At 35.5% G+C, this 25,152-nt stretch overlaps 2 protein-coding genes across 2 annotated transcripts; one reads left to right on the forward strand and one right to left on the reverse strand.

The window, feature by feature from the left end:
• Positions 1-8,612: 8,612 nt before the first annotated feature.
• LOC130625077 (uncharacterized) lies at positions 8,613-10,672 on the reverse strand. Its single transcript, XM_057440157.1, has 3 exons — positions 10,580-10,672; positions 10,338-10,486; positions 8,613-10,170 (listed from the first exon to the last, which is right to left on the reverse strand). Exons 1-3 carry the CDS (start codon positions 10,670-10,672, stop codon positions 8,613-8,615), a joined length of 1,800 nt encoding a protein of 599 aa, XP_057296140.1.
• Positions 10,673-11,314: 642 nt separating this feature from the next.
• LOC130625078 (putative nuclease HARBI1) lies at positions 11,315-12,124 on the forward strand. Its single transcript, XM_057440158.1, has 3 exons — positions 11,315-11,533; positions 11,588-11,694; positions 11,815-12,124. The coding sequence occupies exons 1-3, from the start codon at positions 11,315-11,317 to the stop codon at positions 12,122-12,124; spliced, it is 636 nt and encodes a 211-aa protein (XP_057296141.1).
• Positions 12,125-25,152: the final 13,028 nt, after the last annotated feature.

Genomic DNA, 25,152 nt, shown 5'->3' on the forward strand with positions numbered 1-25,152 from the left:
GCACTGCCAATTCCTTGAAAGAAGTTATTGACACCACTTGGATGATGCAAATGGCGGAGGAGGACGAGGTAAGTCGCAAAAACCAACCATGCATGGATATAATTTGTCAGTGGACAGGGGTCAAGTGTGTCAAAGGGTGCGATGGCGCGTGACTTAAATGTGCCACACAAACAATCGCACCAACACCTTTGTGTTTGCTGAGGCTTCTAAATTCTTTCTTTGTTAATTAAATGTTATTTCTTTCTTATTTCTTTGGAAATAAATAATTCGGCGAACGGGTGTAAAAAGACGAAGATACGGGTTGGAACATCACAACTCAAAAATTCCCTATTCTTTGCTTGTTATAGACTACATCGTGTAGCAAAGCAACGGAAAGATTTGGAATTACGGGATATACCGTGTCTATTTCCAGGAGGGCCATGGCTTAGATGGAGAGTACTAGATTATTTAATATTCATTTTGAGTTACGCAGATCCAATTAGGGCGCGTGCTCCACTAGACAACTCCCGGCAACACGCAACGGCCAACACAGTGTGCCATCTCCCCAATTTCACTCACATGGCTTGGGTTAACTGGGGGCTATGGTAAAATTCACCCGCCCATGTTGAATACACAACTTTCCGGTTTCGGAAAATAAAAAAAAATCATAATGGTAGCTTTTTGGAAGGTAAACACGAAAAACGGTGAATTTTACATAACTATGAAAATCTCAAAAAAAGAGTTAAACTTGTCAACAACTATATAAAACCTATACAAATATCGACAAAGGAAAGATTGAACTTGGTATTTCAATAAAAAAACACTAAGAAATATTATTTTTGTGCGTTTTTGAAGGAAAAATCTTGATTGTAGCCGCTAAAAATTATGTTTACATGTGATATTTATCCATTTTTTTATTTTCTCACTCATATAAATCTTGTTCTACTTAATGATAACGTGAAAGGAACTAATGGTGCTTTAGCCCATATAATTTTTTTTTGTTAAAGACCAATGCAAGTATCACAAATCTCTCTTACTTTACACTGGCGTATCAATGATTTTTAACCTTTGCGGCTGTCGCTTTTCAAAACAAAATAAGATTTCGATTGCGCATTTTACATAACCAAAATTATGCCGAAGAGCGAAATGAAAATTTTCAAAACAAACTTCACGTGTGACTCTTTTGAGAATTCACGTGTTAGCTATAAACACTTGCGACATGACTGATGATATAAATTTGGATATGTCCCTAGATAAATTTAAACTGTGGAGTACAAACGCCTTAAAATCTTTTCTACATGTAAGAAACAAAATCACTGATGGATCCTTTGAAGAACTAACTGCCAGGTAATTTTCTGCCAGGTATTTTTTCGTCTATTTACAAACTCAGTAAAAAATTTTCTTTCACTTTCTTATCAGCGTATTTTAAACAATTTCAGAGCTTATGCAGCTTGGTGTGATAACATTGATGTTGACCCTGAACTTGAACAGAGAGAGAGAGACGTTTTGGAGGAGTATCGTAGTAAACTGACGTTGAAAGATATCGTATTTGACGACCCCCTTGTTTTAAAAGACGGGTGGATTGGAGAGCACAGTAAAAGTGGCATTAACTCGTGGCCTTCGTTAAATTATCTTGACAGGAGGAGAGGAGAGAGATTTATTTTTTATTAGGAGTTTACAATGAAAATATATAATATGAAAAATATATTGAACATTTACCTAATAAAAGGATAACTAGCACAAAGCACTTTATGTGCTTAAATAACGTGCTAGCTACCTGGGAGAACAACAGGTAGGACGAAGCCACAGGACAACACAGGGACAAGACGAACATTCAGACGAGGATATCACAGAGTCAAAGTCAAAAATAGCATGAAATGTCTGGAAGCTGCTTAAAACAAACCTTCAAGCAGGAAAAAGGAATTTGGACTGGGTGAAATAAAATAAAATTGTAATTAGATTTTATATGTGTTAATAAAGTGACTATGTAAAAAAATTTTTAGCTCAGAGGTATTTTTACTCAAGATTTTAAAGGGTAAGGAATTTTGAAGACGGTTCCATGAGTTTATTGCAAAGAACTTAACAGACTTTTTACCAAACGCAGTTGAATGAACAAGAGGTAGATTCAAAAAGCCTTTGTCAGCAGCACGGGTGTGGTGGGAATGGGCGAAGTCGATAGCGAAAGTATTGATGAGGCTAATAGGAAGAGTTTTATAATAAAGGTTCAGTAGGAAAATTATATTATGTATACAGATCATGTCAGAGAATTTAATTAAGTTTAGGTTCCCGTATAGTGGGGTAGGAGAAGCATTGAAAGTACTAAAAGAGATGATACGGATAGCATGGTTTTGTAAAATTTCTATTCGACGGGTAAGAGAAGATTTTTGGCCCCATACCAAGGAGCAATATTGTATTTGGAAGTAGAAAATAGCAAAATAAATTTGACGAAGAACACATTTTGGAACAAAATGACGAGCTTTGGCAAGTGCTCCATTAGATTTTTTGAGGTTGGAGATGGTGATGTTAATTTGAGATTTCCAGGAGAGGTTTGAGTCAAGAGTTATACCAAGGTATTTGACAGTATCACTAGGAACGATTTTAGTTCCATTGATTAGAAATTTAAAATTAAATAAAATTGGTTTTAACGGAGTTTTAAAAATAACAAGTTCAGTTTTAGATTTATTTAATGAGATTTTATTTGCATTGAGCCATTGACAAAGGAATTTGAGATCCAAGTTAAGATGTTTATTTAGTTGTTTAGCGGACTTACTAATATTTAGCAGGTTGGTATCATCTGCAAAGAGGTGGACCATGGAATGTTTAATTGCAGTATGAAGATCATTAATATAGAGTAGAAATAAAAGTGGACCAAGAACAGAGCCCTGAGGAACACCATGACGAATAGGTTTATGTGAAGATGACGAATTATTGATAAACACAAATTGTTCTCTGTTGGCTAGGAAAGAGTGCAGCAAAGATAAAGGAACCCCACTAATACCATAGTGATAAAGTTTTTTAATTAAAATTTCATGGTCAACAGTGTCGAAAGCTTTTTGTAGGTCAATGAAGACACCACAAACAAGAAGACCATTGTCAATAGCTTCCATAATCTTTTGAGTAATGTTTAGTAAGGCGTGTGAGGTAGAAAATTTTTTCCTGAAGCCAAACTGATCTGGAAAGATAGTATTGTTCATAGAAAAAAAATTATATAAACGATTGAAAATAAGCTTTTCGAAAATTTTGTCAATGTTTGAAAGTAAAGATATGGGCCGATAGTTGCAAAGTTCGACATTTGAGCCTTTTTTGTAAACAGGGATAACTTTTGCAATTTTAAGAGAAGATGGATAAATACCAGTTGAAAAGGAAAGATTGATTAATTTAGCAATTGGAACTGCGAGGAGTTTTTTAGTAGGAAGAAGGACTTGGTACGGAATGCTGAAAGGACCTGTTGATTTTTTTTTATCAAAGAGAGAAATACAATCAAGGACTTCTAAATCATTAGTTGGGCGAAAAAATATTGAATTAGCTGTTGGGTTTTTTAGATACGAAGAAAAGTGTTTAAAGCTTGGTGGAATCGATTTCCTTAAATTATCTGCAATTGAGCTGAAGTAACTGTTGAATGAATTAGATATGGTTAATGGGTCTGTAGTGAGATTATTGTTAATGTTTAAACAAGAAGGAGTAGGAGATTTGGCAGACCGGAGTGAAATGATGGAACGAACACCATCCCAGATAGCTTTTGAATTATTTTTATTTTTGATGAAAAATTGTTTGTAGAAGTTACTTTTACTTATTCTACATAGAGTGACAAGTTTGTTTCTGTATTTTTTAAAGGATGTGTGCAGTAGAGATTTTATGAATGGATCTTTTTCTTTAATGAATTGTTTATATAAAGCGTCACGTTTGCGTATAGAGGTGAGTATGCCAGTAGTGATCCATTCTTTATGAGGGTTTGTGTTATTTCTAGTAAAAGATTTTTTGAGAGGAACACATTCATTTATACAGTTATTGACAAAGGTATGAAAAATATCAAAAGATTTAGATGGGTCAAGTTCATTTAAGCAAAGAAGTTCATTCCAGTCAATGGCAGATATTTTTTGAGAAAATAATTCTTGGTTAAATTTATTCCAGTCTGGAATAGGAGATCTTTTTGTGGGAGGAGGCGGCAAGACGTGTTGTTTGTTTATTATAAGAAACTGTGGGAAATGGTCAGATATTGACGATATGATGTTACCAGACTTGCAGTTTAGTTCAAAAGGGTCATGAAAAATATTGTCAATTAAAGTACTAGTATTTTCTGTAATTCTTGTTGGAAGAAGTATAGAAGGAGCTAAAGAAAACGAAAATATAGAGTCTAAAAAATCAGAAATATCAGGGTTGGAATCAGAGAGTAATAGATTTGCATTAAAGTCTTCCATTAAAAAAATGTTTTTGTTCTCAGAGGTGGTTTTGCTTAATATAGGAGTAAGATGGTTCATATTAAAGTCATGTAGGTCCATATGAGGATGTTTGTAGATGCAACCTATGATATAATTTTTACCTTTAGGATGAATAACTTCAACAAATACTGATTCAAGTTGGTGACTTATATAACATAGTTGATCAAGGTCAGGGCGACTAGAACAGGAGAGCTTATCAGAAATGTATAACAAAGCGCCACCTTTAATGCTTTCTGAAGGAGTATGTATATCCATTTAGATTACAGTTCAGAGAAGGAGATTTACTTTGAAAACCCGTTTCTGTTATACCAATAGCACTGAAATTAAAATTAAGGTCAGAGAGGAGATAGGTTAAATCATTAAAATGTTTAGATAAGAAAGATATGTTTAGATGGAACAAGGAAAAGTAGGAAGAATTAAAGTTTTGAGAGACAAATTCAACAGAGTCATAGTATTTACAATTGGTGTTATCATTTTCAGAAGGACTGTTGTTAAGAGTATTAAGATTGGATAGGAATTTTCTTTTCTCAGTGGAAGATAAAGCAGAGTTGAAAACAAGAGGGGTAGATTTGTCATTAAAAGGAAGTGAATCATTTATACATTTAAGACAGAACCAATTATCGTTAGAGTTTTGTAACATTTCATAATCAGTGGCATTAAGCCCATTACATTTAATATGCACCCAGAAACCGCACACATCACACATAATTGCTCGATGGTTTGAAGCAACAGATTTCAGACAGATCCTGCAGGGATGACTAATCATAGTGATATACAAAAAAAAAACAGACAAAACATATAATGACACGTAACAAGGGAAACGGGGAGCTTATTCGGTTTTTGTCAGAAACCAGAGGGCAGTAGATAAATAAGAAAAATAACATACTTCATTTCACTTCATTTGCTCGCTGTTTAAGAGTAGCCATTTTTAATAAGATTGTTTTAAAAAACTGGGGCTGGCCTGTTACACAGAAATTAACGCGAAAGTAACGGGGTCCGAAAACGGCCCCGAGGAAAAAAAATAATTCTTCAAAATATAAAAAAAATAATATAGAATTATTTATCAACATCAACTTTTAAATATTCAAGGTCATCATAATGCAAGATTTTTTCTGCGGCTGAGTTTTCTCCTTTTTTTATCCGAACCGTTCCGTTGTAGATCCAGAAACTGGAAATTTTACCATCCTTGTAGAGGGATTTACATTCGCCCCATAGCATCCGATAGTAGGGACACAGGTTATTGTTTAAATAAATCTTGCGCGGGTCGAGTCCAATATTTTCCAGTCGATGTTTCTCAGTTCTAAGGATTTTTTTATTTCTGTGCATTTTTTCCACCACCTTTCTATTTACAAACCTTACTATTGTTCTCCGCGGGTCAGATGCTTTCACATGTTTACCTTTAGGTAAACGGTGGCATGCCTCAAAATCGGTTTCGTTAATTGTAATATCCATCGCATGTCCTATCTCTATGACTTTCGCCTCTAATAGATCATCAGGAATGTCTTCAGGGATCCCTGTAATCTCCATATTGTTCCTCCGAACATATTGCTGTAGTTCGCATAAATCTTTTTCGATATCCGTTACCAAACAGTCTTTCTCATAAACTTCATTTTTTAATTTGGTTATTGATTTTTTTAATAGTTCGTTTTCCGTTTGTAAGTTTTCGATGATTTCATCTTTGGTATCGCTTATCACTTTAAATATGTCCGCCTTAGAAGATTGAATCGATGTCTTCAAACTCTGGATTTCGCAATACAAAAATTCCAGAGTTATTGATGAGTTTGGTGAGGTATCCATTTCGTATGATCTGCTGCGAGTATTGACCATAAGCTCGAAGAGAACACGAAGAGATGATTAGGTGAGTGAAGATTATTGATTTTGATGCAAAATCTATGTGCCCTTGGCTTCTAGGGATGCACTTTAATTTCCCGCCAGTTTTCAGCTAATACAACACGTCCGTTCACCTCGACGACCAGACGCGATTGAATATAGCAAACTACATCGGCTTGAAACAGCCTGATTTTCTAAGGCTTATGCAAAGTGATTACAAGCAAGGGAAATCGTTCACATATTTCGCATGTCAGTTTGTTCGTGAGATATTTATAAATACAATAAGCGAAGACTTAAAATATTGTATGTTGAAATGTCGCGTAGTTCCTTCGCAAAGAGTCAACAACAAACCCTACTTTGTTTGGGCAATAATTGTAAAAGATACTCCAAGTCGACCTGGTGGACAAATCATAAGTGCTTATTGCTCGTGTACCGCTGGGCTTTATGGTGCATGCAATCATGTAACAGCTATGTGTTTCCGTATTGAATACGCAGTAAGAGCGGGCATGACTAATCCTAGCAAGACCAGTACATTATGTACATGGAACGTCCCTTCAGGAACGAAAGTAAATACAAAAGCTGAAGAGATTAGTGAAATACATTTCGATAAACCACACTACATGAAAGATCACGAGGCTAGTCAAAAAATTATCGAAACTAAAGCAAAGTTTAAGTTATTTTCACCATCTGATCCCAGTCGTCTAAAAAAGCTTCAAAATAAAGATAACATCAGAACAGAACTATTCGCAGTTATTAAAGACGACATCAAGGGCAGTACCTTGTGGGAATGTATGGAAGGCATTAGCATATCTAGAGAGGCAGAGAAAATGAACTCAAACAAAACAACTTTGTTAACTTTACCCGCCGAAGCAGAAACGTTTTTAGAAAATGGGAAAATAGACAGCAACCAAAATATTACTTCATTCAAAAAAAGCCTTGTTTATACTGATGAACATATTAGATATCTCAATGAGGCAACAAAAAATCAAAATCAAAGTTCAGAATGGCACAGTCATAGAAAGGGTCGAATCACTGCATCGAATTTCCACAGAGTATTTACAAAAACTACCACACTTCAATCAACAAAAAAAACAGTTTCCGCTGATGCTTTAATTTCGGACCTCATGGGGTATAAAGACAATCCTACAACACATGCATTAAAACATGGAACATCTTTAGAGCCACATGCAAAAAGAAAATATCAACTTTTAAATAAAAAAAAACATAAAAAATTTAAAACACAAGACTCTGGTCTTGTTGTATTGAAGCAATATCCTTATATAGGTGCATCTCCTGATTTGCTTGTAGAATGTGAATGCTGTGGAGCAGGGTTAGTAGAAATAAAATGCCCGTTTTCAATCAAAGATCAAATTCCCACTAGCAATAATCTCTCTTATTTACATAAAGTTACAGACGAATTAGGAGCTAGGGTGACATTAAAAAAGAACACCAGTTACTATTTTCAAATTGAAGGGCAAATGGGTATAACAGGCCGGAGCTACTGTGACTTTTTTGTTTATACCCACCATGGATATTTTCAAGAGAGAATTCCATTTGTTGAAGACTTTTGGACTGCTTTATTAGAAAAACTAGATTTTTTCTGGACGCACTACATAGCACCTGAATTATTACATAAAAATATTATCAATAAAGGTTCAACTATATGTTCTACTTCGAAAAATAGTGAAGATGACGAAAACCAAAAGAAAAATGAGTACACCACTTCCATAAATAATGTAAATATCATTCCTATAGCATCTTCAACATCTAACTTAATTATTGGAGAAACTCCAAAAAGAAAAATGAAAAAATCAGAGCCTACATTTCAAACGCATGTTAACAATAAAATAACAGTGGATTGCAATAAAATAAAAGTAGAACCTCCTAATTCAAAAGTAAAAACTAATACAATGTTAACATCACCAGTGGATTTTGTTATTGCAGCAAAAGAAACAATATCAACTAATACAAGTGTCATAAATGTAAACAACAAAAAAACGATTAAAAAGAATCTCACTAAACTATTACCAACAAGAATTGTAAATGTAACAGATGAGCAGTGCACAAAGAAAAGAAAGAACAAAGATAACTGTGACAACAAAATCACCAACAAGGCACCTAAAGTGGAAAATAAATATTACTGTGGATTGTGCAAAAAAGAACTCCCATATGCACCTAAATCATTTGACGAAAACAGTATTGGTTGTGATAAATGTCCACTATGGTATCACTTTTTCTGTGTTCAAATAAAATCAGAGAATGTTCCACCTAAAGATGAAGAAAGGTTTTGTCCAAATTGTAAATAAATTCTAAAACAATGTGTATATATATACGTTATATAGCTAGGTTATTTATTATATATATTTACTTTCCATATATCGGCTTTTTGAGGTTACATAAGGCTGCACAAATTATAATGATGTCATCTAAGTGGCATAAAAGAGTTATAGGAACTTCTTTTGCAATGAGGTGAAACTTTTTCAAACGAGAAATAACTTGTTCAACCAGAATTCGCAACTTTGCAATTTTAGTGGTTTTTCTAACATCTGCTTGTGACATTTGGCTCTGACCTCTTTTACCTGGTGGAACAATTATATTGATACAGCGAGCTGCACATTCATCAGCAATATTGAATCCTTTATCAACCATTACATCTGTATATGGTTCAACAAAGTCTAAGTATCCAGATTGTATTGTTAATTCTTTGTCAGAAATGCAACCACTATATGCTTTGGATATAAATGCTATATGAGAATTAGGTAGAACTACAACCAATATTTTAGCAGTATTATGGTGCTTGTAACTAGACCAGGTTTGCCGTTGTGCTATATGATTTTTGGGGGTCTGAATGATTATTTCAGTACCATCAGCTATTGAATGAAGATTTTGAACATCTCTGAATCTTGGAGGTCTTGTAGCAGCAATATGTCCATAATCAGGAAAGTAAACAAATGATTTCAATACACTTGCTGTTGCTTTTACCCAAGTTGCAAATATGCGACTAGATATAGTAGCAGAAATACCAAATCTTTGAGCTAAATCTTGCCCTAATAATCCAAGCCTAATTTTCATTAGCATTAACAGGAATTCATCTTTGACACATAACTTTGGTTTAGGACCAGATTTATTTGGTGTCCTTTTATATTTTCTAACTAGGGTAATATTGGTTTCTTTAAGTCCTCTCCATTTACGTTTGACATATGGTGTAATATACGAACATAGTTTATCGAATAATATTCTGGAAGTAATTCCAGTATAAAACATAACATCTTCATCAGAATTTAATAGCAGCTCATTAACAGGTTTCTTGCATGTACAGTTTTTTACTTTCTCTTCCAGCTGTTTATTAAGCCTGTTGAGAATGTTGACTTTGTTAAGAAGAGCTTTAATAGTCAGCTGCAACAGTAACTTTTCCTGTTTATGTTGTGACGGGGCATTTTCAACAGTGCGACATTTTGCAAAAATACAGAAAAATGGTAAATAACTACTCAAAAACAGGAACATTTTGAGCAGGTAGAAATAACTATGTGAAAAAATTGGAAGACTATAAACAGAATTTATTAAATGTGCTTCCTTCTTGGTGAATTCTATTAGTGATGCAATCTGTAACTCTGTAACGTATTTCTCCTTTGCATTTTTTAATGTGGAAACAGCAACTTGTAAAGGGGATTCCATTTTATGTGAAGATTTTATCTGACGCATAACTGTCTCAGCTTTTTGCTTACAATTGTAACCCATATGCAATGATGGAAATGGGTGACTATCAGTAGGACTTTGTGAAACAAAGTGTTTGGAACATACTCTAGAAGACTTTCCTGGAGACCACAACTTGTTCCTTTTTACTGCATCCATACGATTTATCATCTGTAGCCAGATTTTCCTCATCATACAATCCTTCTTCTCAGTTGGAAATGGAAACAATCTATTAAAAATAAAAGTTTATATGCATTATGGCTATGCAGCTTTAGTAGCTCTAGCTAGCTGCTATACATTAGCTGTAGCTAGAATAGAAATAAAACACTCCTTTTCCTTCAACTTCAATCAGTTTCTTTCAATAAAATACTAAAAATGTATGTAAAAAATGCTTACGTAAAAGGTGGTTCGCAAGAACATTGACTTTCACTATGACATACTTTATGAACGTTGCATATTGATTTACGCCATTTTGTTAATAAATAATCGCCATTATTACATCCTGTTACGGCACAGTGTCGAGACATTACAGCTAATTTAATGAACTTTCGATTAGAGTATCAATTTTCCAATATTGCTAAATGTTTTTGACAGGGTTTTAAAGTTTGGTCTTCTGGTGAAATGCAGTGTTTACCTACCAAAATTCTACCATTATGAATTTCGTCATTTATGAAGATGCGCGCGCATGATTTTTTGAAACCGGAAAGTTGTGTATTGCTGTCTAAACACATATATAAAAAAAATGACTCTCAGGGCAGGGATATGAGAACCGGGAAACTCGCCTATCGAGTTTCCCAGTAGAGCGGGATAATATCAACTCGGGTTTATATGTAAATATGTCATTTTCCATCCCGGGTTTATATGAAGAAAAATTAGCGAGAATTGATATGGCGGGGTGAGTATATATAAACAAATATGGCTTTCATCAACAGAAGAAAGAAGATAGCGATACTGTTGATGTTTAAAACAACTGTGCTATCACTTAATGCAAATCAATGGATTTATTTGCTCCTCTCAAGCGTATTTGAAATTACTGAATAACTTTCAGATAATTTTACTATCAAAAAGAACGAAACCAATACTTACAACGATTGAAAAGAAAAATGATAAAGAAGTCTTATCGCAAACCTTGTGAAGTTTGGTATCGCGTGGGTAGAACAGAAATGTGGTGGATCAACACCTTGAATGTTAGTGTGAATCAGAAAGAATGGCAAAGGAATTTCAGACTGGTCAGAAAGGCGTTTAACGAACTTGTCAACGAGTTGCGTCCATTGATATCCCCTGATCCTACGTCTCCAAATTAACGAGCTGTTTCATCAGAAAAAAAAGTTGCATTAACACTCTATTTCCTAAAGGATACTGGGTCTTTACGTATGACTGCTAACACATTTGGATTGCACTTAAGCACTACTTCCAACATAATACATCAAGTTTGTAGAGCAATAGTTCATGTGTTAGGTCCAAAGTATATCAAGCTTCCAAAAACCTACGACAAGATGAGACAAAAGTCAGCTGAATTCCAAGGGAAGTATGGCTTACAACAAGCGTTTGGTTGCATAGATGAAACACATGTTCCTACCAAACTTCCGCAAGTAGACTCCCAGGATTACTTTTGCTATAAAATGTTTTTTTCATTAAACGTCCAGGCTGTGTGTGATTTTCGAGGCATTTTCATGGACATTGACTGTCGTTGGCCTGGAAGTGTTAATGACGCAAAAGTATTTGCTAACTCCAAGCTAAACAAAATTATGTGGTCAAAATAACTACCCATTACTTATCAACAAGTGCTACCTAATTGTACCAAAGTTCGAAATTATTTGATTGGTGACACGGCATATCCATTAACACCACATTGTCTCAATGAATTTAATAGCTGCAACAATAATGAAGAGGTTTTGTTTAACACTATTTTACGTCCTGCAAGAAACCCTGTGGAGTGCGCCTTTGGCCGATTAAAAGCACGCTGGCGGTTTCTTTCTAAAAAAGTCGAGCTCAAATTGGAACACATACCAACTGTTGTTTATGCTTGTTTCACCTTACATAATTTATGTGAAATAAATAATTGTTACGTAGATCCACATGATGTGAAACAACAATGCATTCTTCATCAAGAAAAGGAAGAAAGGTACAGAGATGCGCCTGACCCAGTGTTTTCTATTAACCTAGATAAAGGGGCAGTTTGAGCTCAAATTGGTACACATACCAACTGTTGTTTATGCTTGTTTCACCTTGCATAATTTATGTGAAATAAATAATTGTTACGTAGATCCACATGATGTGAAAAAAAATGCATTCTTCATCAAGAAAATGAAGAAAGTTCTGTTACAAATATGGAATGTAAGAAACCAAAAAACCCAGAGAAATCTTTTGCAGGTCACAAAATTTTGTAAAATCAAAAAACCCAAAAAGCTTGCTACAAAGGCAAAAAGCTTGCTACAAATTTGGGCAACACATGTTACATCAATTCCATCTTGCAATGTTTTTATGTGTTACTTGCAGTCGCCACAGCCATCTCTGCAAATGATTCCAATATGGCAATAGGTAAAAGTTTTGTAAGTATTCTACGCAAATTATCCTTCTCCAAGGTTCTAGTGAATCCTTCTTCATTTCTAAATGCATTAAAAAGGCCATGTTTCTAATGCAAGGGGCGCTGCTTTTAATCCGTTCTCTCAGCAAGCTGTCCATGAGATTATTGAGTATGTCATACCAGAGTTGTCTTTGCTTTCTTTGGTAGATTTTTCAACACTTGTGTGAAAATATCCACTACTTGCAGCACTTGCAATAATATTAGCACTTCTGATTTCATTTCTTTAACTTCCCTTGACATCAACTGTACAATCTTCAATAGAAAACTTTTTGGAGAGCGAAGAATTGTCAGGTATCAACTCGTACTTTTGTCACTACTGCAATAGTTACCAAACTGCAACAGTTAAAAAAGAGGTCGCAGAGTGCAGTTCAATTTTGGTTCTGCAATTAAAGCGCTTTGCTTATAACAAAGGCTTTGTGTCGAAGGTTTGTTCTCCTGTCACATCTTACCGGGGCACCGTTTTTATACACTCACTGTAGCCATTGAAGTCTCTTGTCGCAAGCACTACAACTTAAGGGCTGTAATTAATAGAAATTTGAACAATGGCCGTTACACTACTGTTGCTTATAACCAAGTGCATGGTAAGTGGTGTCATTGCAACGACAGAGCAGTGGTCCCTTGCAAACAAAGCTTGCTTAATGGTGTACAACATTACATCCTTCCCCTTGAAGAGCTTAGGTAAATTGCAGTCGGCACCACAACTTCCGGCTTATGTCATATGTCAGCAAGGATGTTTGACTATTCTTATATTTTTTTTTATATTTTTTTGTAGTTTTGTCAGTAAAATTGAAAGCGAAAAACAAATAAAAATAAAAGCAGCAAGGGGGGTTTGACTGTACCAGGTCCTAGCTTTAGATAGCGACAATTCCACTTATTACCCCAGTTGAAAAGGAAAGAAAATTAATAAAAATTATGTCAACAAGGGAGGGTTTGACGGCACTGGTCTTATCTTTGGAGAGTGATGACTCCAATTCTTACCCCAGGCACCCAAGATTGTCTGACTGGGGTAAGAAGTGGAGTTGTCTGGGGTAACAGTGGCTTGTTAGATATAGTTGAGAACTTCTGTTACTTAAGTGATATATTGGGCAGTGAAGGGGGTGTTGAAGTGTTACTTGCAGGATCGGTTCTGCTTGGAAAAAGTTCAGAGAGTTACTTCCTTTGGTGACTAGTAGAGTCTTGTCGATTGAGGTACAGTAAGTCCAGACATAAGCATATGCCTACGCTCAACTTGCAATATTAATTGCTTTCATTCAAAAAAAACATTAGGCTAGCAAGTTCCTTTCGAATTGCGCAAAAATAATTGCTTCGTTTTAAAAACAAAAGCATAGCAAGGAACATTGTTTATAAACAATACTCTGTGCGAGAAAAAACTAAACGCTCAGGCCATTGAATTTTTATTCTTTTTAACAACGAACGAGACGATTAATAACTCCTTCCAAAATATGGAGCGTGGCACATTTCGAAGCGTAAAAGTTGACTGGGTGGTGAAGTGAATTACTTGTTTAAGTTCATGACGATGTGCAAAGGTTTTCTGGGTTGCCGCCACTGGGTTCCTAGTCTACCTTTCTAAGGGGCGGGTCAGCCCAAGCATTACGATACGATTTCTCAAGTGTTCATGTCTAAAGCCTGAAAACCTTTTTGTTTCCAGGTTTCCTGCTTTTCATTCTTTGCCACAACCTTTCTAAGGGCCGGGTTCCAAGTGTACCTTTCCTAGCCCTGGGCTCTTTGTCAGTAGGTAAAAGCAACAAAGATACGAATTGTAGTTGATAACTCTTCTTTTTCCAACGTTTAACAAAAGTTATTGGTTTTGGCGGATGGTGTCAATGAATGTGGCTGGTGTCTTGCAGGAGGCAGGGAATGCTTACTCAAGGGCCCGCACCAGATCCCAAACGTGAGTATATTTCACCAATCCTTATGTTTCCACATTCATAGGTGTTTGTCTTATTCTTTGAAGAGAGCCCTCTTTTTTTTCATTAACATCTCTGTCTTAAAAGGCTAGTTATATCTGCATTGCGATGTAGTTACTCCTATTCTCCCCACTAATTAAAGTAACGGGATTTTAATCTCCATATATTTAAAAAACACAAGCTCTTTAAACGAATCCAATGAGCTTGGTAATATTTCTTTATCGTCAAAACATATTATTTAACATGCGGAACTTTTAAAAGTTCTTTTTATAAAAAGCAATGTTTAGCAACGCAAACGGAAAAACCCTACGTTTGGGACTTTTTCTTTCAAGATAAGATTTCGAAAACAAATTAAGTTTTAATACTCAAAAAACCCGAAAAACTTGCTACAAGGTCTTCCAAAAGAACAGTCGCATTGCCATCTAACCCTGATTTTAAGAATGGCGGTCTAAAAAACTTGTGAGACACATGTTATGCAAACTCAATCTTACAATGTTTTTATAACCTTCCAAAAGTTAAAGAAGCCATTTCTGTCAGCAAAACAACCTCAAAGTTAGGCGAAGCATTTGTAGGTGTTCTTCAAAGTTTGGCTGTTTGTAGAAGTCCAATTGCTCCCTCTCATTTTTTGCGTGCTATGAAACATCATATCTCAGCTGCGAAGGGAAGTGCATTTAATATCTTTGCTCAGCACGACGTCGCCGAGGTTCTTGAATATCTCCTACCTGGTCTGTCATTAGACTTTCCATTTCTTGGAAGTCTTTTTAGTATTGGCATCAAGACATCAACCACTTGCAATTCATGTCATATTACCAGCTCGTCAGAAGTTACAGCACCATGCATCCAACTTTCTCTGCACCCTACCTTACAATCTTCGTTAGATAATTTCTTTGAAAGCGAGTTGTCAGACACCAATTCCTACTTCTGCCATGTTCGCAACGCTCATCAAACTGCTCTAGTTGAAAAAGAGGTAGTGTCGTGCGGTTCCCATCTCATTTTACAGCTAAAACGTTTTGCCAGTGCCAACGGCCTTGTGTCAAAAATTGCCTCTCGTATTACTGCTTACCCTGGTACCCTTTCCATACCTTTTACCGTAGATGAAGAAGTAAAGTTTCGTAAAGATTTTCAATTAGGGCTATTATCAACCATTGCGGCAACTTAAGTAATGGTCACTACACAACCATAGCCTTCGAGCAAATGGTTCACAGGTGGATACATTGCAACGATAGAGCAGTAATTTTCTGTGATGACTGCCTTATTAACAGTCACGAGTCATATCTTTTCTTTCTAGAAGAGCTGAGGTAAGAATATTTTAACCGAATGAGTCAGCAAGGGGGCTTGACTACACTCAGTCTTGTCTTTGAAGAGTGACGACTCCACTTATTACCCCAGTCAAAAATAAAACAAAATCAAATAAAAATTAAGTTAGCAAGGCGGTTTGATCATACTAGGTCTTGTCTTTGAAGAATGACGACTCCACTTATTACCCCAGTTAAATAATAAAAAAAAAAACATATTAGCAGGGGGGTTTGATCACACATGATCTTGTCTTTGGAGAGTAACGACTCCACTTATTACCTGAGTTAAAAAAGAGTTCAGCTCACTCTTCTCTGGTAACTTAAAAGAAGCTTAGCAAGGGGGTTTGCTTTCAGCTTGTCTTTGGGTGTAACGACCCCACTTTCTACCCCAGTTCAGTAAGGTGCCCAAGTTTACTAACTTGGTCTTCACGCTTGACAACCCTGCTGTCCTTAGTCAAAATATGTACAGGCTGGTCCTGTCATGACAACCTCCTGTGTAAGGCTGAGTGTTGGGGCCCTGTAACACATGTGGAAAGCTACAGCCAGAGTCACAAGTTCTGGCGCACAGGAGGGTTTTATATAATTCTTTTTTATATTATATATTTTTGACATATGCATTTTTTCCATTTGTGTTTGTTCTGTAACCAGTCCGTTTATGTTGTTAGCTCTGTCTTGTGTCGTATTGTTAGTGATTGAAGGATTGTTTTTTCTCTTTAAGATTTTCTCAGTGAATAGTTATAAGTCCAAGTTGGACAGTACTCATGCTTGTAATAAGCAAGAAAGTGTATTCAGCACCTTCTTCTGGGAGCCTCATCCCAATTTTATTTACATCCATCGTCCCTGTAGACAAGATACTTCAGTGCAGCTTGCTGTATTGTAAACCTTTTTCATCAAAGAATAGCACAGTTGAACAGAAAGTGGTCAAAGTTTACTTTAGGAAGATAGGAATGTCTAGTTTCTGCCGATGACCATCCGTTTACCTCTTCGAGGTGACCCAGCTAAACATCCAGGGTACTTAGGTTCAGAAATATGGGTAGAAACCTACCTGCCCTTGGTTAAAGTTCTGTTCATATTTTCAAAATCCTTTTTATTTTTTTATATTTTTTAATTAAATCCTTGTAAAAGGGAGAATTGTGCTTTTAGAGGCATTTTCTCTAGAGGAGTACAACCTCTAGCTTATTTCCAAAGACCTAACAGGTTGAGTTCATCATTGTGGTGGCTTGCCACCTCTTTGTAAATTATTTTCTTTTAATGTTCAGGAAAGTTCAAAACACTCATTGTGAGAACATTTTGTTTTAAATTTTAATCCCGAAGAAATAGTCTAAAATTATAACTTTCGACGCGCATAAAAGGCGAAAGCGCTCGTTCTGGTAAGAATGAAAAGATACAAAGTTAAAACTCAATCTTGGAAAAAGAGTTAGTACAAACTTGAAAATATTAATAAAAAAGTGCTATAAAATTACATGAAGTCACTGTTATTTAGTTTCGATCGTCGCAAATACTCATTCATAGCATTAACTGCGCCTGCCCAAGTCGATTTTTGGTTCGTTTTTGAAACATCAAAGTACCGAAAAACAATCTGCTTAATATACTCGACTTTTTGTTCATACCAAAAATGTTTTTTCCCTTTCTCTCCTCTACGGTGAAACTCTTTTTCATTAGTTTTGTCGCAAAATTTCCTATTTTGCCACCACATTGATTGCGCGCATACAAGATGACGTCGTCGGTCAAATATGAGTTGGAAGGAATATGATTAAAACTGTGCTGTGGAGGAATAGAAAACAATTGGTGTGGTGGAGAGAATGGCTGGTGCGGTGGAGAAAATGGTTGGTGTGGCGCAGAAAATAGTCAATGCTGTGGATAAGGGAAATGTACGGCGGCATATTCAACAGTCCATGCTGTGGATAAGGTGAAATGTACGGTGGCATATTCAAATGATGTTTTGAGATAAACGGAGGTGGTGGTTGATGAATTGAAAAGGTTGGTGCAAGTTGCTGTCTATGTGTTGGTGGAGGTGACAAAATTGGTTTAGGTGGCGAAACTGGTCTAGGTGGCGAAACTGGTCTAGGTGGCGAATCTGGAATTACAATGTCAAAGTCAACCATGAAAGAGTTGTTTTGTGGTTGTTGGTCTTGCTGCTGAGTAAGTGGTGCTTTTGTTTCCTTCTGTTGTGCGGCTTCTGGTTGATTTGTTGTTTGTTGTTGTTGCTGCTTGCGTGGTTGTAAAGCGTTATTATTTTTCAGTTTTTTTTTAAACTTTTAAAATGCGATCTAAAAAAATATTTCTATCGCCGTTTTTCGTTTTTAAACTTTTAAAATGCGATCTAAAAAAACATTTCTTTCGCCGCTATTCGTTTTTAAACTTTTAAAATGCGATCTAAAAAGACATTTCTATTGCCGTTTTTCGTTTTTAAACTTTTAAATACGATCTAAAAAAGCTTTTCTATCAAAATTAAAGTTTCAATCTTTGTTAAAATATAATAATTTCTATCGCTTAAAAGCTTTATTTAACCCGCACAACCAACAAGGCCTTCTCGCTAGTTTATTTAGTTTCACGCAAATATTTTTTTAATAAAACTATTAAACAAAGGCTCTTCGTGTCACATTGATAGAGTTGATAACATTTCCAATTATGCTATTGGGAATAGTTATGTTAACACTATTATGACTTACAGGACTCGCAAAATAATTAATAAGAACAAAACACAAACAACTACCGCCTCCGAGAAAAAGGTGTGAAACTGGAGCGTACGTGTACGCTTACATCTGGACTGTACTGTAAAAAGTATGTTGTATGAGGCCTGTGTAAGAAGTGTTATGTTGTATGGTAGTAAGACAAGCGCAGTGAAGCAGGAAGATCTTGACCGTTTAGAAAGGAATGATATGAGAATAGTTAGGTGGATGTGTAACGCCAGGATAATTGAGTAAGAAAGAGACTTAATAGTTCCCTGGGCAAAGTCCAGTGGCTGACCAAGAAAGGCTTGGCTGGAGGTTATAAGGACAGACTTGATACAGAGGAGGTTGAGCTTGGATCTAACACAGTCTAGATCAGATTGGAAGAGGGTCATTAATATACCTCGTCCAACCCATGCTAGCAAAGAAAACGGACGTTAAGCCGAGAATGATGATGATAATGGCATCAAGACATCCACCACCTGCGATACATGTAATATAACCAGCTCCTCAGAAGTTAAAGCACCATGCATTAAATTCTATTTGCACCCTACAATCAATCTGCCTTAGGTAATTTATTTGAAAGGAAGAAGTTGTCAGACACTGCCATGTTTGCATTGCTCATCAAACTGCTCTAGATAAAAAGGAGGTGGTGCAGCGCAGTTCTCATTTGCCACTGCCAGTGGACTTGTCCCAGGGAACTATTAAGTCTCTACTTGTACCTTTTGCATTGCGATGTAGTTACTCCTATTCTCATTTTGAATTAACAGCTAATATCAACCATTGTGGCAACTAAAATAATGGACAGTATACAACCATAGCCAGTGACCAGTGACCTAATGTAGTTTGCTGTTCCCTTCAGGTAAAACTCACTTGTTTTTACAATTGCTTTTGAAGCGTGCACTCTGTGATGCATATGCAAATGGGGATACAAATGGAGTTTTTTTTTCCATTTGTCCTATTTTTTGGACCTTGATAGGATAAAACCTCAATTACGACATGTCTGGTCTTGTCGTTAGGCTAGTCCTTTGCAGCAATGATCTGTGTAGGGCTGACTGTTGGGCCCATAACACGTGTAAAGCTACTGCCAGAGTCACAAGTTCTTTCGCACAGATGGTTGCCTGCTTCTTTTTTTGTTACCACGGTTGCGTTATAAATTCTTCTAAAATTCATCGTTTAAGGATGTTCTCTTTGCAATAAGTTTTATTTATTTTACGTACTCCTTAATTCAGTTTGGATCGCTTGTTTTTTTTTTGCTTCTGACTGTAGCTGTTGTTCATCATTGTTTTGTTCAATGTCTTCTGTGGACAGGTATTTGTATTCGAAGTTTGTTCTTCTTTGTTCTTCTTCGTTCTTGTGTGTTGTATTAATTTTATGTTAGTCAAAGTAGTCAATGTATTTTTCGCCAAATCCTTGCAACAAAAAAGATTATTGATTAATTCGGAATCTTTATTAGGTACAACCTCTACATATACAAGTTTTATCATTACAGCTTGCTTTACCACAATTTCTTATCTGTGAAAGAAATCCTTATGATCCTCCTCAAAAAAACTTTACAAAGTTCAGAGATGGGAAAAATTTTAAGCGCAAAAGTCTTGCCCAAGAGATTAACGATAAAAGCTGGAATAAATTTCCATAATGAATAAAAACTACATCGCAATCAAATTGTATACCTGTGCAGGCAGAGTAAAAATAATTATCTGGCACAATATTTCCGTGATAACCTACAAAACTTCCAAAAGGTATGGAAAAGCATCAACTCTATCATCTCTTCTAAATCCAACAATTTATCCTCTCCCACTTGTCTTGAAATAAACAATGAACCTAATTTCTGACCCTACCACCTTAACACTTTTAACAACTATTTTTATCTTTTGGCTACAAAATACCGGCCAAAACTACCCTTTTTATCAAAGCACTTCACACATTTTCTTTATTTTTGCATCTATTCCCTAAACTTAAATAAATCTATTGGTCCTTTTAGCATTCCAGATTCAATATTATCTCTTCTCAGAAATGAAATTGCCAAGTCATTATCTATTCTCATCAATCTTTTTTTATCAACTGGTATCTTTCCATCGCAGCTTAAAATTGCAAAGGTGATACCTGTTCATAAAAAAGGTCCCAAAACAAATTGCACCAATTATCGCCTCATTTCTCTATTATGTAACATTAATAAAAATTTTGAGAAGCTAATAAACAAACGTGTACATCAGTTTCTAACTCTGCATAAAATTATCTTTACGGAACAGTTTGCTTTCAGGAAAAAATACTCCACTGCGCAGACCCTTCAAAATATCTGTCAACAATTAATGGATTCATTAGATTCTAGACTGGTACAGTAGGGTTTGTGAAAGCAATACTATGTTAGTAAAAAAAATTCAGCTAAGCAACTTGACAGACAAGAAAACTCTCCAACATTATGAACTTAAGGCCTGGTCAGAAAGATTGAGTTGATTTTAATAAAGCGTTTATGCTAATTTTTTCTCTTAAAAACTTACTGATATCCTTCATTCGTTTATTTTTAAAGCTCACTACTTTATCCTTAGAGTAGAGTGGAAACTTTTTTCAATTTGATTGTGAACGTCTCCTGCAGATACCACGTCTTGTGAACATATGCTGTGTGGCAAAGATGTTGAATTAATAGTAAATAGAGAATTCTAATTCAGCAGGTGTCATGCCTAAAAATTGTAAGACAGTAGCCATTTATTTGCGGATTTTTGTGGAAGTTATAAGCTCTGGGTTTTTTAAGTGAGCCTTGGCTGCGATACTGTTAAGCACATCCCATCCTAGGCCGTGATTTTCAGATTTTTTAAATACACAAGGAAAGAAGTATTGGTTGGTATCCATTTATTCCAACTTGCGAATGCGCCATTATCAATACATTAATGCATGCCTGAGCCTTCAGTGTAAATAATGTGGTGCTCCTTTCTTCCTCTTACTCTTGAGTACAAAAATTTCAACCTTCCTTCAAGTACTTTTTCTGTTGCATTTTCAAGATTGTCAATGTCCTCTTGACGCTTCCACTTATCTTTATTGACCCCATGTTCTAGTGTCATTTTTGTTGGTACTCCTTGACGTGCGTTGAACGTTACGATTCGAAATAACTGTACTTGTTACGAGTAATAAGAAAGTTACTAATTTCTTGGCGTTGTCTAATGCTCACCGTTACTGTTTCCAATTTTGTAATTAAAAAGAGCCGTTTTTCTTGCTGTCCTCTGTAAGGGGATGATTGGCATTAATATGCCATTCCTCAAAGTGCAACTCAAGAAAAACTCTTGTTTTTGTACCAATTGCTCTATTTGCTCAAGCAATAGCAACTGTGTCGGTACCACAATAATGTTGCTGACTGACAATGAAGAAACCTTGTGTTTTGCTTTAAAAGCTTTGACTAAGCTTGCCACACTCCTTACTTTATTCGAAACTTGTGTGAATTTCTCTCTCCGCCTTTTTATACATGGTATAGGCATCAGTATCAGCAGGTTGTCAATCACTTTGATAGAACAAATAGGAACAAAGAAAAACAGAAAAGTATATGTCAAAGGTAATGAAGGAAAGACTGTACAAATTCTTCAGAAGTATCTGGCAACACGTTATTCTAAGATCAAATGTACTAAAACATTAAAAATAAGTTTGTTTCAAACAAAATAAAATTTCGGTTGATATTAAGAGCACTAAAGGAAAGAAACTATAAGGAACTATCACATTAAACTTCACTATTCCATTACTTTTCGAAAAATAAAAAATTTATAATATTTGGCATAGCAAATCAATAAGAAACAGAAAAAAAAATTTTTTTAAAAAGAAAACGATTACGTTACCTCCACGCTTGCGGTATTCAAGATGCATTAGTCATCTATGCTTAACCTTTCGACATTCTAAAATAAATACAGCTCTTTCAAAATAAAGTAGCTATGGAACAAACTGGTGCTGCTAAACACACGTTTTTACAACAGTAACAAAAATTGAATTAAAAAAGAGCATCATCACCTTTTGGTTAGCAATAGCTGTGCCAAACTCTCTTTTGTTTTCAACACTTAACATTTCCCTTTCGAAGGTAGAAAGTAGAACATTTAAAATGTACTAACCACCGCTAAACACCCAGATTAGAACTTTTATATACTGCCACTTTTCCTGGATATTCTGAGAATAAACTGCTTATTTAAATTACCACCAGTTCAGGAAGAATTAAAATATTGCTGACAGGAGAAATTTTGCTATAGGGTCATTTTTGTGAGAGCTGGTGCTTTTACTGCTTAGTATTATGAGTTGATATTGGCTTTGGTTTGATAAATTGCACTTTATAATATGACTATTTGGCACAATGCTAAAAAAGTGTTATTTAACACAGCAAGGATATAATAATTTTCCTTTAATAATTTTTATTGATTTACTTTTAACAACGAAGACATTTGCTATAATTGCGTGGTATTGACAGGAACAGAATTGTTGAGCTTTAAAAATATGTTGTGCCTTTAAAAGAAGGGGATTACCTGAAGATTCACAACAAACTCCACAGTTATCCTATTGCAAACTGATATTATTGGAACATTGCTACAATGTATTAAAACCATTTATGTACCTTATATTTCTTGCTGAGGTGGGAAATTTCTAATGCATTCTGCTTGTGTAGAGTGTGTGAATAAATCTAAACCGGACTGTATGCTAAATGATGGTTTTGTGTAATCTACAGTTCTGTGTACTTGCAAATAAATAAAAGAAATGCACGCTTTATTAATTTCTTTATTTCAAGTTGTTTACGCTTTTAGATAAGCCTTCTTTGGCATTTCTTGTTGTTCTTAAGGTTGTTTTTAGGGTGTTATTGATTTTGTGCAATAATAATGACTGATCCTGTAGTCTCAGACTCTCCTCCAGACTTAAGGCTGCACACTGGAAGGTAGATCAGACAGTAAAATCAGCAGAAAGTCAACTTAAGTTTAAGAAAATACTTGGTTTCCACCAGTTTGGTAGAGCAGGTTTGGGACTGGTAAGCCATAAGAGTGTCCCACCAATTGGTACCCATTCTTACCGCAAGCTTGTATCAGCTGTTGTGCAGGACAATGAGGAAGACATCTATTATGCTCGAGCCGTTCAACATCATGTCCAAGGTAACTGGACTAAGTGGTGCTCGTTTATTAAATATGTTCTTTCTTGGTAGAATCTACTTTCTCTGCAGCAAAGTTTATCCGTTTTGCATCGGCGCAATCTATGACACCTTTCCTTCTCCTACAAATCTTGTCAAGTGGGGAATTTGAAATGACAAAAGTTGCACCCTATGTAAAAAACCCTCTTGTAACGTGTCCCACATTTTAGGTGCTTGTAAATTAGTCCTTTCACAAAGACGCCACAATACTGTTCTACGTGTGCTACCATCACCTACCACGTGTTTCTTGTCTTCTTTCTTGTGATCCTCATTTTTCTTATGATCTTCATCTTATGCTTCGTCTACACCTTTAATCAATTCTTTATTGGTATTATCTCCATCTAAATAAATGTCAATTGATTCAATATATCCAAAAAAGATTACTTATTATGTAAAAGCAGTAAAAGAAAAATTAATTTCCAATAAAAAATTGTATTGTCTACAACTTTAAATTTTTTTCTCTTTTCTTTGTTTACACATTTTTTATTTTATTCTGCATTTATTTCACAAATGTGACGGTTTTAGGGAAAACGGTAACAACCTATAATATCGGTAATAATACTGTATTGATACTGTTTCACGCTCGGTATTTTGTTTGCGCATGTATCAACCTTATTCCTAGCCTAGTTAACTAAGCTTTCTTCTTCGAGTTGATAAAATGAGTTTCTCTCAAACTAAAGTTTGGACGCGAACGAATGACTCAGCGGAAACCCCGAGTTTAAATTGGACAATGTGAGTAATCGCTTCGGAGGCCATTTTAATTTATCTGTGAGTTGTTTACCAAGCTTGGCCACATCTTACTGTGGTAAAAACTTTATAGTTTACTAATGTTTGTTAGGGTGAGTGAAACCACTCGCTGGAATATTCGGATGAGAAGGGCTTTCCCCGACATGGACCACGTGAGCAAAGAACAATAGAATTAGCCAATCAAAAAGCGCGGCCAGATATTGGCCGTAGAAAAATCGTTTGAGACCCAGCGTAATTTTTCCCACCTTAACTACTCCGATTTCCCAGTGGTAAGAAAAGTTACGCTGGGTCTCCTGGCTACCTTATTCCCGCTATTTAAATATTCAAGCGATAAATTCGAGGAAAGGCAAGAATCTCTGAGAACGAGAAGAAGTGGTATTAAAGTAATAGTTTATTTCACGTAGAGTATGATAATCTTATCCTTTTAATCTTGGTGATTGTTACAAATCAATTTTGTTAACAAATATGCGCTGGAAACGAGGTTGATTATTTTAAATCGGCCTCCGTAATACTTCGTCCACATGACTCACGTTGACGGAGCAGGAACGTTCGAGACAAGATGGTTACATGTGACAGCGTGGCAAGTAATTTGTTTAATACGTAAGGTTATTTTTTTGTCTTTTATCTTATATTTGAAAGAGCAGTTTAAATTTATCTCTCTTATTAAAATATACCAAATTGTTCAATTCAAAAAAGTCATTTACAACTAAGATGAAAAAGAAAAACAGGTTTCTTTCAAAACAGGTGCATAATGTATAGCTAGCTATAACATACAATAGTATGCAGTAATATATAATATACAGTAGACTCCCGGTTATTCGAAGCTCTATAGGAATTTACTTCGAATAACCGAAATTTCG

This window comes from Hydractinia symbiolongicarpus, chromosome 14 (genome assembly GCF_029227915.1).
Source record: "Hydractinia symbiolongicarpus strain clone_291-10 chromosome 14, HSymV2.1, whole genome shotgun sequence".
Taxonomy (NCBI): domain Eukaryota; kingdom Metazoa; phylum Cnidaria; class Hydrozoa; order Anthoathecata; family Hydractiniidae; genus Hydractinia; species Hydractinia symbiolongicarpus.

Excerpts from the sequence above, each read along its gene's own strand:
- LOC130625077 (XM_057440157.1), bottom strand. The coding sequence starts at position 10,672 with ATGTGTTTAGACAGCAATACACAACTTTCCGGTTTCAAAAAATCATGC. Across the intron at positions 10,487-10,579 it reads TTCATAATGGTAGAATTTTG|TTCATTAAATTAGCTGTAAT; the intron begins GTAGGTAAACAC and ends TCTAATCGAAAG. Across the intron at positions 10,171-10,337 it reads TCTTGCGAACCACCTTTTAC|ATTGTTTCCATTTCCAACTG; the intron begins GTAAGCATTTTT and ends TATTTTTAATAG.
- LOC130625078 (XM_057440158.1), top strand. The coding sequence starts at position 11,315 with ATGACTGCTAACACATTTGGATTGCACTTAAGCACTACTTCCAACATA. Across the intron at positions 11,534-11,587 it reads TTCCTACCAAACTTCCGCAA|GCTGTGTGTGATTTTCGAGG; the intron begins GTAGACTCCCAG and ends TTAAACGTCCAG. Across the intron at positions 11,695-11,814 it reads AAGCTAAACAAAATTATGTG|CTGCAACAATAATGAAGAGG; the intron begins GTCAAAATAACT and ends TGAATTTAATAG.